General features: G+C 34.6%; 1 protein-coding gene across 1 annotated transcript; it reads left to right on the forward strand.

Moving 5' to 3' along the window:
• Window positions 1–12,593: 12,593 nt before the first annotated feature.
• Window positions 12,594–15,179, forward strand: LOC100810981 (probable NAD(P)H dehydrogenase subunit CRR3, chloroplastic). The gene is made up of 4 exons (XM_003529162.5): window positions 12,594–12,903; window positions 13,155–13,285; window positions 14,657–14,787; window positions 14,888–15,179. The coding sequence occupies exons 1-3, from the start codon at window positions 12,677–12,679 to the stop codon at window positions 14,779–14,781; spliced, it is 483 nt and encodes a 160-aa protein (XP_003529210.1). The 5' UTR covers window positions 12,594–12,676; the 3' UTR covers window positions 14,782–14,787; window positions 14,888–15,179.
• Window positions 15,180–17,305: the final 2,126 nt, after the last annotated feature.

Consider the following 17,305-nt stretch of genomic DNA (forward strand, 5'->3'; position numbering starts at 1 on the left):
GCACTGTATTACCTAGAAGTGTAAGGTACAAAGTCTAATTGATGTGGGCTGGCTGAAATTTGAGGAGAATCGCTCGTGAATCCTAACATTGACAAGCGACACCACACATGGGGAAATTTTGAAAGCTGTTGTTAGATGTCTCTAATGACTCATCAGGATTTTCAAGTTTATGCCATTATTGTAAACCACAGTTACAAGACTAAATAAAATGGATAAATTTGACATCTTTGTCCCTCATCCTCTTGTAATTACATCTTTGTTTCCACTGGAATGTGGGTGCAAGCCATTGGTTTGTTTGCTCAAGCAACCTGCGCTCCTGAGTGTTGACTTCCAAGACCGTTCAATCAAAGATTACTTATCCTGCACGTTGGTGGGGATGCAATAAACAACGATTAAAGCAGAAAAGTTCAAAAAGAAAAAGAAAAAAAAGCGTTTGATTGACTGTGTTTTCAAGTAAAAATATAGAGGTTCATGTGACCTCATTTTATCATTCCGGAAAGTTTGTCTTTTTTAGAGAGAAGTAAGTTATCAAGAATAGGAGTCATTTGACTTAACCTGTCAACTGAAAAAATCCTTCAACTATTTCTCGTCCTTGAAAAATTCTTTTTGCGAGAATCAACCGCTTCTTTCATTCTTCCTTACTACAAGGTTGTAAAAACAAAACAACGATGGGTACCTCAGAGCCCTACACTTGGGCAATGAAAGGCACCATGCAAAAACCTCAAGCGAACCTAGGGGCAGATTAGAAGTTTGTTAGATCAAGTGGCCTCAGAATAATTAAGACGGGGGGGTTGAATTAATTATTACTAAACCTTTACTAATTAAAAAACTACCCTTCTTAGGCTTTTACTATGTTGTTAAGAAAGTAAAGAATAGAAATAAAAACTTAACCAAAAGTAAAAGCGATAATTAAAGTGCACACCGGAAATTAAAGAGTGTAGGGAAGAAGAAGACAAACACAAGAGTTTTATACTGGTTCGGCAATAACCCGTGTCTACATCCAATCCCTAAGCGACCTGCGATCCTTGAGATTTCTTTTCAACCTTGTAAAATCCTTTACAAGCAAAGATCCACAAGGGATGTACCCTTCCTTGTTCTCTTTGAACAACCTAGTGGATGTACCCTCCACTAGAACTGATCCACAAGAGATGTAACCTCTCTTGTTCTCATTCACAACAACCCAAGTAGATGTACCCTCTACTTGTACCACAAAGGATGTACCCTCCAATGTGTTAATGTTAGACAAATGGCCTCAGTTATCTTAAGAAGGGGGGGGGGGTTGAATTAAGATAACAAGAACTATTCCCCAATTAAAATTTTACTCTCTCTTTTTAGATTAACAATGCACCCTTAACATGAATTATTCAAAAGACAATTCAAAATAAACTTCTTTCAAGCCAAAGATAAATAGCAATAAATAAAAGAAGTTTAAGGGAAGAGAGAAATCCAAACTTGATTTATACTGGTTCGGCCACTTCCCGTACCTACGTCCAGTCCTCAAGCAACCCACTTGAGATTTTCCACTCTCTTGTAAAATCCTTTTACAAGTTCTGAACACACAAGGACAATCCTTCCTTTGTGTTCAGAATTCTTTTACAACAAGAGACCCTCGGTCTCTTAATCCCTTTTCAGAAGTAAGAAGAAGAGAAGAAGAAATCTCTCTTGAAAGAGATGGATTGTACAATGAAGATCAATCACAATTCCTTATTGAATATGCAAGTGTTTGACCAAGGAATCTTTGAAAGGATAAGATATTTCAATTCAGAAAAACTCTCTTATAAAACTTTTTGGGCAATGAAAACTCTCTAACAATTTGTGTTTCCAAGTCACATATAAATAGCCCTTTGATGGCCATTCATAAACCATTTGAATAGATGTGACTCTTGGAAGTTATTTTCTGAAAGTCTCCTCTGGTAATCGATTACAGGATTTGTGTAATCGATTACAGGTTTTAAAATTTGAATTAAAACATTTATTAACTGCTGGTAATCGATTACCAATATTGTGTAATCGATTACACAGTCTAAAATTTGAATTCAAATATTTAGTAGCTGTTGTAAATCATTTTTGGCCACTGGTAATCGATTACATCCTCTAGTAATCGATTACCAGAGAGTAAATCTCTTGAAAAAAACTTTTTAACTTAAATTACTTGGCCAAACCTTTTGCTATATCAATTAGGAATTCCCTTTCTAAAATACTAGTGATCATCTTGATGTTGTGGCTTGTATTCTTGAATCATTGTCTTGAATTTAAACTTGATAAGCCCATTTGCATCATTTCCATCAAATCATCATGATCATCATCAAAACACCAAAGTCATTTGCTTCTACAATCTCCCCCTTTTTGATGATGACAATATAAGTCCTGAAATCAAGATACAAGCAAGCAATGTATATATAAAAAATTGGCGTTCACTCCCCCTATGTTTTGGAATTGATGATCACTTGATTTCTAAGCTTTTTTCTAAGCTTCTACACCCCATTTTTCTCCCCCTTTGGCAACATCAAAAAGCCAAAGAACTTGGGAATCAAAACAGATATATAATAATGAAGTGGAAACAGATCAATTACAAAGTATAAGGCATAACCAACCAAACTCATAAATAAGGCATAACCAAACCAGAATCCAAACAGTTCAAAATTCAAAAACACATAGTATCAAAGCATAAAAGTCTGAAATCCAAATACTACAAGATAAATAAAGTACTGAAAATAATAATCTAAGTAGCATAGCCAAAATACACGGCTTATAAGAGACATAGAATTAGAAACTAAATTCTAAGAAGGTGAAGGTGGTGGTGGAAGATCGAAACTCTGACGAATGTAACCCACATCCTCTTCAAGTTGTGTGAGGCGAATATCCATTCCGGCAAAACGTGTATCCAGTGAGTCGAAACGTTCACCAACATAAGAACGAAGACCCCGTAATTCGGAAAGAACTTCAGTCATGAGTGCTGAATCATCTCGCTGAGGAAGAGGTGAAGGAGTACGCTCATCTTGAGGAGGGAGTGCGTCTTTCTTTAGCCATTGACCATTCCGATCCTTATGGTATCCAAAGGAAGTCACTGCACCAGCACCAATTGCAAAGGAATGCTTGACTTGAACAAATGGTTCATCATCAAGCGGAATTTGAAAATGACGCAGAAACAAAGTTATCAATTGAGGGTAAGGGAGAGGTGCATTGGCCCTTAATGCCTTATGCATTCAGTACTGAATCAAGTGAGCCCAGTCAATCCGACGACCGGTAAGGGAAGCCCACATCAGAATCAAATCCTCCTCAGAGGCTTGTGCCAAATTTGAAGACCGGGGAAGCAAAATTCTAACAATTATATAGTGCATGATGCGATTATCAAATGTTAATGACCCGGCCAGCAATCTACCGGTCATTTCAGCCTGGTCATTGCAGACCATACGGCGAGCATCATGACTAGAATAATCAAATTTCCAGTCATCAACAATGGTGCCCTCAAAAGGTGCACCTTGACTGGGTAAATGAGTTAAAGAGAAGAACAATGACTGATCAATGATCATAGGAATACCATGCACCTCAGAAGAAATAATGCCATCCTGAATTTTTAAATTGCAGTAGAAGACCTTTACAAGTTTAGGATAATGTGGCAATTTTTAAGGACATGAAATCAACTAGGCCATTATTTTGAAACACTTGATAGCAATCAAACGTTTCATCATTAAAGAAATCTATGTCTAGGTACTTAGGGTCTAAGATGATCCTAGAAGAAAATTGAGAAAGATACCGTAGACGCTGATCATCGGATGAAAACAAAGTGGATGATCTTAGAGATGACAAAGAGGGATGAATAGGTGTTGTGGGTGCTTCGGATGGTCCGTGGCGGTGATGAAGGATGATCCCTTCTCTTCTTCGATGGTTCTACCATTTGATGAAGTTTTAGTGGATTTCAATCAGTGGAAGTGAAAGAGGAGTGAAAAAGAGGAAGATTGGGCTTTACGGGATGTGTTTTGGTGAAGATTTGAGTAAGATACGAAGGTTTGAAGATTTAGGGATGGACGAGGCACGAGGAGAAGCCTTGGCTGTGCAGCAACACTGGTTTCGTGGTATTTATAGACGAGGACGAGTTGTAATCGATTACAAGGCTTGGTAATCAATTACAGGAGTAATAAGCCTTCTGGTAATCGATTATAGGATGTTGTAATCGATTACAGGCTACCTGTTCTTGTGTAATCGATTACTCTGAGTGGTAATCGATTACCAGGGCACAAACTAGGCTAGTTCCTCTAAAATAACCTATGTTTATGCTAAATAGATCTTACACTATCAATCATCATCACTAATATGTATTTAATTCATTCAAACAAGTATTAATCAAACAATTAACACACACCAATAAAATATAATCAAATACTTACAATTAAACACAATCAAACAAAAGCAATCATCAAAACATAATCAAAGACAATCAACATAACTATCAATCAAAAATATTAATGAAAATCAAATATTTAAGGATTAAACAAGCATCAAAACTCATTCAAAAGTTAACAATCATAGACAAAAATCATCTAAGTTCATAGATATGGATTTCTTCTCTGCTGAAAGTTTTGATTGCATTCAAGCATTTCAGAACTTCGGTCTCATACCTTTCATGTCATTACAATTGCCTGTTTATTCTGAATTGGTTAAAGCTTTTTATTGTAACCTTGAAATTCAGGAAAGCACTTTGATTTCAGAGGTTTTTGGGATAAAAATGGTCATTGACCAATCCCTTTTCCATAACTTAACCCAATTGTCCAGTGACGGTGTACCATTTGAAGGTACACTGAATGACGATTGGAAATTTGATTTCTCTGCATATGATGCTCGCCAGTTGGTTTGTACCAACCATGCGGATATGACTGGACGCCTTCTCGCCGGTTCATTGGCTTTTGAAAACCGCATCCTTCATTATCTCATTGTGCGTATTTTGCTTCCACGATCTTCCAACCTTGCCCAGGTTTCTGAGGAAGATCTTTTTATCATGTGGGCCTTTCATACCGGGCGTCAACTTGACTGGGCACACTTAGTCAGATATCGCATGCATAAGGCATAGCGATTAAATGCTCCATTGCCATATCCACACCTTGTCACTCTCTTTCTTCTCCATTTTCAAATTCCTCTTGATTCTGAACCTTATGTTCCAATCAAGAGATCCTTTTTAATTGGTGCTGCTGTGATTGCCTCCTTTGGTTTCCGCAAAGAGCATGATGGCTCTTGGGTCAAAAAGGGTGCTCAACCCGCTGATGATGAAGGCAACCTACCAGTTGAAGATAATTCCTCTCTTCTTCGAAGGCTTTTGGACAAGTTCGATGGTCTTTAGACTTTTGTTGGTGACAAGTTTGATGCCATGGAATTGCAAGTCGACATGCGGTTCGATGCCATGGATTCAAGGATCACCAAGGTTGAAGAAGATGTCTCCTTCATCCGTACTTGCTTTGATCCACCACCACCGCCTCCATCATCATCTTAGCTTATTTTTTATTATGATTAAGTATTATTAGTAATTTGTTTTATCCCCGTGTATTTGGCTTTTTGTTGCTCTAGTTATCGTAATCTTGCACTACTATTATATTTCTCGACTTTGCTTTGGTTGGTTAGGACAATGTATGGACTTATTTTGGTTTAATGTTTGGCTCCGTTTAGATATTGATTGTTTTGCTTAGTTCTTTTTGATGTTGCCAAAGGGGGAGAGAGCTTGGGTTAGAAATCAATTAAAATCAATTAGAAATCTATCATTAAAAATCAATCCTTAAAGTTAGGCATACATGCCAAAAGATTGGGGGAGTAAGGGTTGTGTGAACGTGCTATCATCTTGTATATAGCTTGTCTTGATTTCAGGGATTGTCATCATCAAACAGGGGGAGATTGTAGACAAAGGATCAAGCTGAATGTTTTGATGATGCCAAAGGATCACATATTTCTCAAAGCTTTATTCAAGACAAAGAAATTAAAGATATTCAAGATGGATGATCAAGACAGTCTCCAGAGTCTTAGGTAGGGTATATTAAATAGGAAGGGAATTCCTAATTGAAGTAGCAAAAGGTTTGGCCAAGAAATTTAAGTTAAAAAGTCTTTTCAAGAGATTTACTCTCTGGTAATCGATTACCAGAGGATGTAATCGATTACCAGTGGCCAAAAATGATTTACAACAGCTATTAAAATTTGAATTCAAAATTTGCACTGTGTAATCGATTACACATATATGGTAATCGATTACCAGCAGTTATTGAACGTTTTATTTCAAATTTTAAAGCTTGTAATCGATTACACACATACTGTAATCGATTACCAGAGGAGATTTTTAGAAAATATTCTCAACAGTCACATCTTTTCATTTGGTTCTTGAATGGCCATCAAAGGCCTATATATATGTGACTTGAGACACGAATTTGCTAAGAGTTTTCAGAACAAAAAGGTCTTATCCTCTTAAAAAGCAAAATGAGCCTTGTTTGATTCTTCTTTTGACATCATCAAAATCATGTATACATACATTCACATTCTCCCCCTTTTTGATGATGACAAACATGTGATTTCTTCTCAACACCATCAAATCTTGCATGATTTACAGTTAAGACAAAGTTCTCAGGCGATTAATCCTTCGAAACTTTGTGAAGGGGGAAACAAAAGAATTCTCAGGCGGTTAGTCCTTTGAAATCTTTTGTTTTAGGGAAAGGGAAGAATCAAAAGAATTATCAGACTGTGTCATTTTAAATTCTTTGACAAAGGAGAAGGGAGACACAAAAGAATTCAGGCGGTTAGTCCTTTGTTCTTTTGGAAAAGGGAGAAGAGAGACACAAAAAGAATTCAGGAGGTTAGTCCTTGGCGAATTCTTTTTGGCAAAGGGAGAAGGGAATGCAAAAGATGAATAGCATAAGTTTTGTTTTCAAGGTTTGGAAAACCAGAAAACTTAAGAAAGCTTTTGCAAAGGAAGAAGAAGAAGAAGTTCAAAGAGATTCAAGGATTGAAAAGGATTGTAATGACTGTTCTGAAAGAATTGAAATAATTCATAAAATGCAAATCAAGGTCTTGCTTTTATAGACTCTTCATGTCTGGTCAAGAAAACCATTAGAAGAGTTATGACCTTTAGAAAAACTTGAAAACCATTGGAAGAGTTACATCTTTTGATTTTTGTTCAAAACTTATCACTGGTAATCAATTACCAAATCATTGTAATCGATTACACAAAGCATTTTTGTGAAAGGATGAGACTCTTCACATTTGAATTTCAACGTTCAAACACACTGGTAATCGATTACCAAATCATTGTAATCGATTACACCATTTTGAAATCAATTGGAACGTTGTAAATTCAGTTGAAAGCTTTTTGAAAACAATCTTTGCTACTGGTAATCGATTACAATAAACTGGTAATCGATTACCAGAGAGTAAAAACTCTTTGGTAAAAGGTTTTGTGAAAAATTCATGTGCTACTCAATGTTTTGAAAAAAAATTTAGTACTTATCTTGATTGAGTCTTTTCTTGATTCTTGAATCTTCAACTTGATTATTCTTGATTCTTGATTCTTGAAACTTAAATCTTGAAACTTGATTCTTGAATCTTGAAATCAAATTTCCTCTTGATTCTTGAAGTGTTCTTGATTCAATCTTGAACTCATTCTCTTGGGCTTTTTGTCATCATCTTTGTTATCATCAAAACTCCTTGAATCAATCTTGATTCAACATCATGAAGTTTGCTTCTACAAAGTTCTCACCCAATAGGTTCCCTACTACAAGGTCATGACGAAAGACAACGATTGGTACCTCAAAGCCCTACACTGGGGCAATGAAAGGCACCATGCAAAAACCTCAAGCGAACCTAGGGGCAGATTAGAAGTTCTCACCCAATAGGTTCCCTGCTACAAGGTCATGACAAAAGACAAGGTTGATACCTCAAAGCCCTACACTAGGGCAATGAGGGGCACCGTGCATGAGCCTCAAGCGAACCTAGGGGTAGATCAAAAGTTCGCACCGGTCGATGTTTTTAAATGAAAAAGGGGGGACAAACCCTGGGATTTCAATGGATTGATTAAACGGCTCCATTGTCATCACCCCAAAATTGTCAGGTGACTAAATCAATAGAACATACACTCTGAGGGAGTTCCCGAAGAGATTTGCAAAAGATTGGATGAGGTTGCATGAATTATCACCTCTTTCAAAAGGACAGTCAATCGGTGTTTTCCAAAAAAATCAAATCAAAATCAAAATCACAAAATAGGGAAAGAACGTCATGAACATTATACAACTTTCCATTACATTGCATTGTTGCATACAAAGTCCGCATTTACCACATTTTAAGACAAAGGTTGCATGCATCTGGATCCCTAAAAATCATGTTAACTACATAGATTTCCTACATCTAATGTCCAATCTTTTGAATTTGGGATGACCGGTTCTCTCAATGAGTCAATCTCTTGTTTTCTCATAAGGGTGGACCTTTAGGTACTAGTACCCTCGCCTTTAGAGGACTACATGTCCTCGCCTTCAGAGGAATACACGCCCTCGCCTTTAGAGGGCTACACGCCCTCGCCTTCAGAGGACTACACGTCCTCCCCTTCAGAGGGCTACACGTCCTCACCTTCAGAGGGCTACATGCCCTAACCTTTAGAGGACTACACGTCCTCGTCTTCAGAGGGCTACACGCCATCGCCTTCAGAGGGCCACACGCCCTCGCGTTCAGAGGGCTACACGTCCTCGCCTTCAGAGGGCTACATTCCGGTTTTTCCAACGTTTTCCTCGAATAAACGTTGGTGGCGACTCTGCACGCCTTCCTCCCTTGGAAGACGCACCCGTGAGCCCCGCATCGCCCTCCCGCCGAAGGTTTGGTTGCGACAGTAATGCCTTGTCTTCAAAGGCCAAGGGAAAGGAAAAAAAGGAAAAGGATTCCTCCAAGAAGATTGTTAAGAAGGAAAACCATTTTGCAATAAAAGGTGATATCAAAAGAACACTCTTTCTTAAACAATCCTTCTATCTTCTCCTATCAAGGGAAACATCCCTTAGCACTGCCATACCTCTTGAGCTTAAGGTTATTCCTTAAGTAAAGGAGTTGTTGGATGAGGGTTTGGTTCGTACGAGCTTAAATCCTTGTGCTTTGTTGGTGCCCAAAATAGGTATTATGAGGCACCAAATCCTTATGATATGTGGTATGATGAATGTGTTGAGTGGTGCAACCCTCTTTTGTAAAATCACCCATGCATCCAACATCTTCATGATTCACATACATAGGGACTCAGTAGGTAGGTTTGTTCTTATTTTAAGTTTCAATACAAACTTAGGTGTTCATATGGGACACCTTAGGTTTGCCGTACTTTTTGGTAGGAATAATCAACATGAAAATACAGAAAAAAGTGTGTTTTATTGCATTAATTTCCTTAATTTTTTAAATAAAGATCAAGGGGTTCTCACGAACCATAAGAGAATAAAGGTTATTCCTGAGTGGCCAACTCCACCAAGTATAAGGAAAATTTGGGGCTTCCATGACTTAACAAACTTTTACAAAAGGTTTGTCCCATATTTATTTATACTTGTAGCACCACTCATTGAGTTGGTGAGGAACCATGTTCAAGGGAGAGGGAACGATGCAATCCTATCCCCCAAGGGCATTGGATAGAAGACTCCAATAAGATTGGATCAGAGATGCAAGAGAAGGCCCTAGGGTTTTCGTGAGCCTTAGGGTAGATTTTGGGCCCATGTGCTAAGTATGAGCCCACTTATCTTTGTACATATTAGATTAATGTTTCATTATTTTTGGGCCTTGTATTTGGGGCTCCATAGTGTAGCGAGAGTACCCTAGTAATGTAAGATTTTTTAGCCCTTATATTTTAGGGCACCTAAACTAGTTTTTGTATTAGTCGTAGTTTTGTAATTTTACATGCATTAAGTGCACTACTTGATGTGTGTTGAGAGACAAATTTAATTGAATTGGAAGAAGCCCTATCCAATTAAATTTTGGACCATCTTAAGGTGGAGGTGAGCATTTGCTTGCTACACCCCATTGCCACATCATATAGTCACACTTTGTGCATGTCCTTCAAGCTTTACATGCCTCATGACACCTAAGTATACTTAGTGGAGAATCTTGGACATGATATTGGATTAGTGGGTTGAACCATAGCTAAAATTCACTAATCATAATTAGTGAAAATTTGGCTCCACAAATTCAATTTCAAATTCAAGTGAAATTTGGATAAAAATTCAAATTTCCCTCTAATTTTGTGTGACACTTATAAATAGAGGTCATGCGTGTGTATTTTTTCAACTTTGATCATTTGAGAATTACGCTTCAAAGTTTAGACCTCATTTGAGGCATAAAATTTTGTGCTCCTTCTCCCTCCACTCATCTTCTCCTACCTTCAAACTCTTATCCATGGCTTCCTATGGTGGTGAGATTGTTCTTGACTCATCTTCTCCTTGAAGTGACGTCTCCAATCTTCTTTCTTCCTTCTCCATTTCGCTTCCATTGATCTTTAAGAAGCAAAGGGCTCCATTGATGAAGAAGATCCAAGGCCTACAAGCTCCACATGGAGCTACATCACATTGGAAGTCACCGACAGAATTCTTGAGTTGCATGGAGGTCTTGCGGAAGGCGGATGGTAGGGAGGTTGTCGAGCTCCGATTCGATGCCGCCAACTAGCTCGTTGCCAGAGAGGACATTATAGGTGTTGCTAGGTGTCGTACTTAGGAGGGATTTGGCCAAAGATGAATATGATTATTTTTAAAAAAAATTAATAAATAATGACATGGTCGCCTCTGCCTTCCTTTGTAAAATCATCACTTAAAGGAAGGGAACTAACGATAGGTAGTAAGTTGAAACATAAAGTTTTTTTAGGTAGTTAGTTGAAAAAAGATGAATGTTAGGTAGTAATTGAAAAATGATCTATTTTTTAGGTATGAAAGACTTAATTAAACCTTAAAAAAATTATCCAAACATATTCTTAATCTATTTTAATTAAATTCATATAAATAAAAGGAAAAAAAAGGGAAAAGAGCATTAAGTCCCCTTAAACTTATATTCTTTTATAAATAGATACCTTAAACCTTAACTTTTTCTCAATTAATCCTTCAACTTTACTTCTTTTGCAAATAGATACCATAAACTTTAAACTTATTATGATTGATATTTAAATTGTAACTTTTTTTTTAAAAAAAAAAATACCTTGAACTTTAATTGATCTTTGAAATTTATCTTTTTATTGATATTTTTTTTGAATTTATTTATCTTAAATGTTAATCATTCAATTTATTTTTGTTACAAATCATTTTTCATATTTAAAATATAATAAAAAATAAAATTGTCTCAAGTGGAGGATGACTGTGGTTAAGAAAAAATAATAAAAAATATGAAATTAGGATATATATATATATATATATATATATATATATAAAGGGAAAATAATAACAATAATAGAAGTTTTTATTTGATTTTTTAATTCTAAATTCTGTTATGTTTTAATGTTTGAGAAAGTGATTTATAAAGTTAAAATCATGGTTGTCAAACTCTAAAGTCAACTCGTAGACTTTTACGAGTTTAAGAGTTTACTTCAGTCCCGCGAGTTGACTCGGAAGTAAACTCGTTTTTTAGCAGACTCGGTGGACTCGTGTAAACTCATAAGAGTCTACGAGTTGACTCTAGAGTTTGACAACCATGCATAAGTGTTCAAGATTAAAGCATTTAAATAAATAAAAAAAAGCACAAATGTCTTCAAAGAAGCTTGTCCAATCCTCTAATAGGATCATCTCCATAAATATAATCACTTTCATCACCATCTCCATCATCATCAATGCCTTCCTCAGATTGTGCATCATCATCAGGTTCCACGAAAATTAAATTATCTAGATCAAGAGCTTAAAATAGATATCAAAGATGTTATATCAGAAATAGTTAAAACTTAAAATAATACACAAGCACATTTTAAATTTGAGAAAGTTCATAAATTATACCTTCTCTTGGTGTTATTAAAATTGCATTTTATCTTCTCTTTTGCATTTTCCATCTCATATATGAAAAGTATTCAGTAACAAGATTGATCCAACTCCAACATTGTAGGGTCAGTTGTTGTGTTTTGTAATAGACTAATATAAAGTATGAACTATGAACTATGAGTTTATCGTCATTTGTTTGCAAATTGGTGCATTTTAAATATATTTACTTATTATTCATATTTTTTTTTACGAAGTAGACTCTTAAGAGTCTACGAGTCGACTCGTAGAAGTTCTTACGAGTGTATGTAGACTCTTGATATTGATAACCTTGGTTAAAATTAATAAAAAATTGAGATTAAATAAATATACATGCATTTGAGATTTTTTTTTTAGTAATTTAACTTTGATTTAACATAAAATATTGTTTATGAAAGAGTTTAATTTTAAGAATTAATTGAGATAAAATTAAAATTAGGTGTAAAGTTTATGGACTGATTGAAACAAATAATATCTATTTGCAAAAAGGATAAAATTTAGGATCAATTGAACCAAAATTAAAGTGTAAAATATCTATTTATAAAAGAGATAAAATTTAAGGAACCTAAATACTTAAAATGTTGGAGATATTTAAAGTGTTGCTGACTTGCAGATATTTTAAGAGTGGCGTGGTCTTATCCATTTACTGCATTTTGTATGGCTAGGCGTTTTGAATAAGCATTTAACCGAAAACAGGGAGACTCGCCATGTTTTGCTTATCTAACCTTTCTACTATCAAACCCATTGTGGCTAATGCCACTCTTCCCCAGAACAACGATTCTGATCAAACCAAACCTTCAATTCCAGTTCCCGCCACAAAATCTTTACCTCGCAGAAACAGGCTTCGGAATGGAGCCCCAAAGCCTTCTGTAATGCAAATGGAACGCATTGTTGGCGCTGGAAGCTTCAGAGACACCGAACCCCCTCCTCTCCGGTACGCACCTACCTTCCATCTTTATTTTCATATATTTTAAATTTTAAAGTATTTTAGTAATAATGTTATTGATTCAAAATATACACACTTTATCGATCACTAATCCGTCTCTCGGAATCTGTCTAACTACCTTTAATAGAATCTTTCATTTTAATTTTTTTTATTTATGATACTTGAACTTGAAACTACTTATTATTCATGTGTGTGAAGTTTATTTTATATGAATGTTGGTTTTGATGGGTAATGAACAGGGATTCTGACATGCGGAAGACGGTGATGGACTTGTTCTTCGGGCAAGCAATGGAAGGGGAGGTGCAAAAGAAGATGAGGGAGACAGGAGAGTGGCTCTCCACCAATGCTGAGCCTAGAATTACTTCTTCCAGTGAGTACTAGCGCTAATTAGGGATGTTTGCATATTAGAAAAAAAAAATTATCTCACCTAATTATTTTGGTTATGTTAATTTATCATTCAAATCAATATAGTTTAAAATTTTAATCCCATCTAATTTAAATGATTTAGATTGAATCAGATTGGTTTAAATCTTACTTTTGTTTCTTTTGTAACATATTAAATAAAGGTAAGATATATAATAAAAATTAATTTAAAATATTAAATATTTCATTTATATGTTATTATATAGCTAATAATAGTATATTTATGTATTTTATCTCAAATAATTAGTACATAAATATTTTATTTAAATGTATATTTTTTTTTATAGATAGATATAAGTTATATGATAATTTTATAAATATATAAAAAATAAAAACAAAAATATGAGTGATATTATAAATTTATGAATAAAAATATATACATATGTATAAATTTGGTTTGGATTGGATTTTTTTAAAAAATTAAATCCAAAAAATCCGATCAGATTGAATAAAATATTTCAATATTTCAAATTTTTAATCCTTTCGATTTTTACTTTATTCTAAGAGTGAGATAATATAAAAAAGAGAGATATTGAATATAATATTGTTAAATTTAGAAGAGTGTAAATATAAATTTTATTTTATTTTATTCTAAGAGTGAGATAATATAAAAAAGAGAGATATTGAATATAATTTTGTTAAATTTAGAAGAGTGTAAATATAAATATTTATAAATTTACCAAAACCTGCCTTCTATGTTCTAATTGGAAGCTTTTATCATTAATACACCTTTTGGATAAACTTGTGCTCAAGACAAACACTACATTAGTTTACAGTAGTCAACTAAGTTTTCATTGTTAAAACATGGTGGGTGAGTCTTAATCAGCCATTAGGATTTGTATGTTGTTAATCTTGACCCATGACAAGTGCAATCCTTCAGTGGTAAATGTGAATTGGAAAAGCTTTATTATTATTTTTTTTCGCGTGGCACTAGACCAGGAGATTGTTGACTTTAATTGGTTATCATCTCCCTCAAGATTTGTGGGTTTAACATGCCAATCCATGGGTTTATAGCAAACGCATCTCGGTTATTTTTTTGGTGCAAACAGAAATGCCTCCATTTTTCTCTCACTATTTTGCCATTATGTTGACAAAATATGTAGAAAAACATATGGCTAATGACTCCTCCTTTTAGCTTGCCTTTCAATGTTATCCCTTTAACTTTTCCCTCATTCTCAAGTATAACTTATAAGGTATTAAAGTTTTATTTATGTTAGCACTTACTTTCATTTGCAGTTCATCTTTGAATTCCTTTTTCAAACAATGCTAATATGACCCAGTTTTTAATAATTGTTTTTTTTTATTTAAATTGTTGCAGGAAAAGGAATTTTAATGTTTATGTTTCAATGGATTCTACCAATTTGGGCTATATTACTCCTAGTAGCCTTTGGAGCCATCAAGTTACCATTCAACAGCCCTTTTCTTGATGATCTGCTCATGTGAGCATAGGTCAAACACCAAACCCCTTTTTCTTGATGATCTGCTCATTTGAGCTGTCCATTTATTTATATTTAATAACATAACATTCTCAAGTTCTTGTTTTTGTTAGGTCCATACATGCAGATGGTCCAAAAGCCAAAATTTAACATGTCCGACTTCAATGAGTTAGCATCCCCTCTAGTGATTGGAAAACACTAGTAGAAAAGAGAAAAATACAAACAATTTGTGGGTCCCACCATGTTGGTGGGTCCCACATTGTTTGTGTCTCCTACTGGTATTTTCTAGTATCAAAGATGAGTTGTTTTCGGGTTCAATTACCTGAACACTGTATAGATTTTCCCTTTTTGTGATAACTGTGTATAGATGTTTCATTGCTCTACAAATGCAAGTAGATTTCCATACAATTATATACTTGGTAATATCTTGCAGTGTGTTTGGATGTGGTATTTAAACAAGGCAATTCAGTTTTTTTTAGTGAATTTGAAATACTTCTATCATAATTTAATTGTTTGGATATAGGATTTTAAAAAATTTAAATTTACATCAATTTTTAAAAGAATTTTAATAGACTAAAATAGTAGAAATTGAAATTTCACCTAATTGGTAAGAATTTCAAATTTTCTCCTCTCACACAGTAGTACTTTGTTCTCTCTCTCACATTTCGCGACCTCTATGGCGTTAGCAACCTCTTCACGCCGTCACCATCTCGAACCTTCATGTTGAACCCTAGCCTAGAATCGAATCCGAAGCCCAATCCTAGGCTTGAACCACTCGAACCCTAGCCCATGTTTAAGCGAACCAGGAACCATGCGGGGAGGTCTGACGAAGATGATGAATGTTTACGGTGGTGATGAAGAGACCCATAGAGTCGTTGACAAGCACCAGATCTGAAGCCACGATGTTGGCTCCAACGATTTGTTAAGAGGAGATATCGACCCTGGTTTGTGGTGGGTGTGGGCACAACGATGGTTGGAGGAGAGAGAACCATTGTCATGGCCATGGTGATGAAGAAGGAGGTGCTGAAGGTCATTTACTTTTTTATTATTAAATATTGTCTAGCATTAAAATTATTTTAAATATTTAAATATTTAAAAAATGACTAATATTTATTTTTATTTAATATTGAAATTTTAATAAATATTTTAAAATGACATTTTGAATTTCATTGAAATTGAATTACTTTATCCAAACTAGGAAATTAAAATACGAGAAATTGAATTGCTTCATCCAAAAAAAATATTTATAAAATGAAAGGAATATAAATCAAGGCAATTAAAATGTTGTGTATTAGAATTTCCTAAAAATTTTCAAATCCTTCATCCAAACACAAGGTTATAGATTTTTCTATTTGAGTTAGACAAGAATCTTGGTGTTGGCAACAAAAAATAAAAAGAAAATATCAGAATGGATAAATTGTTGATAAGTTGGTTAAGATTGTGACGAAAGACCAAGTTAATGGGTAGTGCATTAGAAACATCAAAAGAAAAGATAATGGTTCCTTAAGAATAGGAAACAAATTGTGCAACAGTTTGGAATTCAAAATTTTCATTAACTTCAAGATGTATTTGATTTCTGTTAGACTATTGGCAAGCGTACGAATGTCGTCGCAGATTACAAATTTATAAAAGGTGATAGTATCTACATGGACTTGAGTTACTCAATTTCTTTGGATAAAAGTAAAATAGTTCAATAGTCATGTACAAATTTAATTGAGATATCATGGGTTTGTTTAACTAACGAAAAATAACGGAATAACAAAAATAACGAAATTTAGTGTGTCAGAAATACGTAAAATTATAGAAACAATAATAACAAATTTAATTAATTCAAGAAAAATGTAGGATTGAATTTCATCATTCATATCCTCAGTATCCTAATAAGATTAACATATACGAATCATTTTCTAATATTACTGATGCACACATTAAATTACCCCGGATCGATCCCTCACACTCGAGAATCCTAACAATATTCACCAAATATCGATCCCTTGCATATGAAATAAATATCCTAGCATTATAATCATAATCTCGTGCTATTTGCAATAAAAAAGTTATGCTCTATTCCTAGCAATGTAATGTAAAGAGTAAATTCTAGTGATCAAATAGAATCAAGCAGTTTCCGATCAAACTTAAAATCCAATTTCATGAAACTAGTGATCAAATAGAATCAAGCATTACGAACAAAAATGAAATTACCAATAATGAGTAGAAAAAATTCATACATATATAAAATATCAAAAGACATACATAAGGGTATGAAGATTACATCCAATCCTTTGGAGAAACTAACCGATCATTGCGTAGAGCACAAAATCAACAAGAGAGATGATGAAGGATATTATCCACTGTCACAACTCTGCAGTGTCCGGGCTCCACTTTCTGCTTCCTTCTTTCTTTTGTGTTCTTCCTCTTGTTTTTCTTTGGTTCTGGTGTATCTCTCCCTCCTTTGCATGACTTTTTATAGAAAAAGAGTCAAGAGGTGTAGACCAACTCGCCTAGGCAAGCTAAAATCGCCCAGACAAGTT

The sequence above is a fragment of the Glycine max genome, chromosome 7 (assembly GCF_000004515.6).
Source record: "Glycine max cultivar Williams 82 chromosome 7, Glycine_max_v4.0, whole genome shotgun sequence".
NCBI classification, from domain to species: Eukaryota; Viridiplantae; Streptophyta; class Magnoliopsida; order Fabales; family Fabaceae; genus Glycine; species Glycine max.

Bases quoted from the DNA above. Each gene is read 5' to 3' on its own strand.
- LOC100810981 (XM_003529162.5), top strand. From the start codon at position 12,677: ATGTTTTGCTTATCTAACCTTTCTACTATCAAACCCATTGTGGCTAAT. The intron at 12,904-13,154 runs GTACGCACCTAC...GGTAATGAACAG, and splicing joins ACCGAACCCCCTCCTCTCCG to GGATTCTGACATGCGGAAGA. The intron at 13,286-14,656 runs GTGAGTACTAGC...AAATTGTTGCAG, and splicing joins GCCTAGAATTACTTCTTCCA to GAAAAGGAATTTTAATGTTT.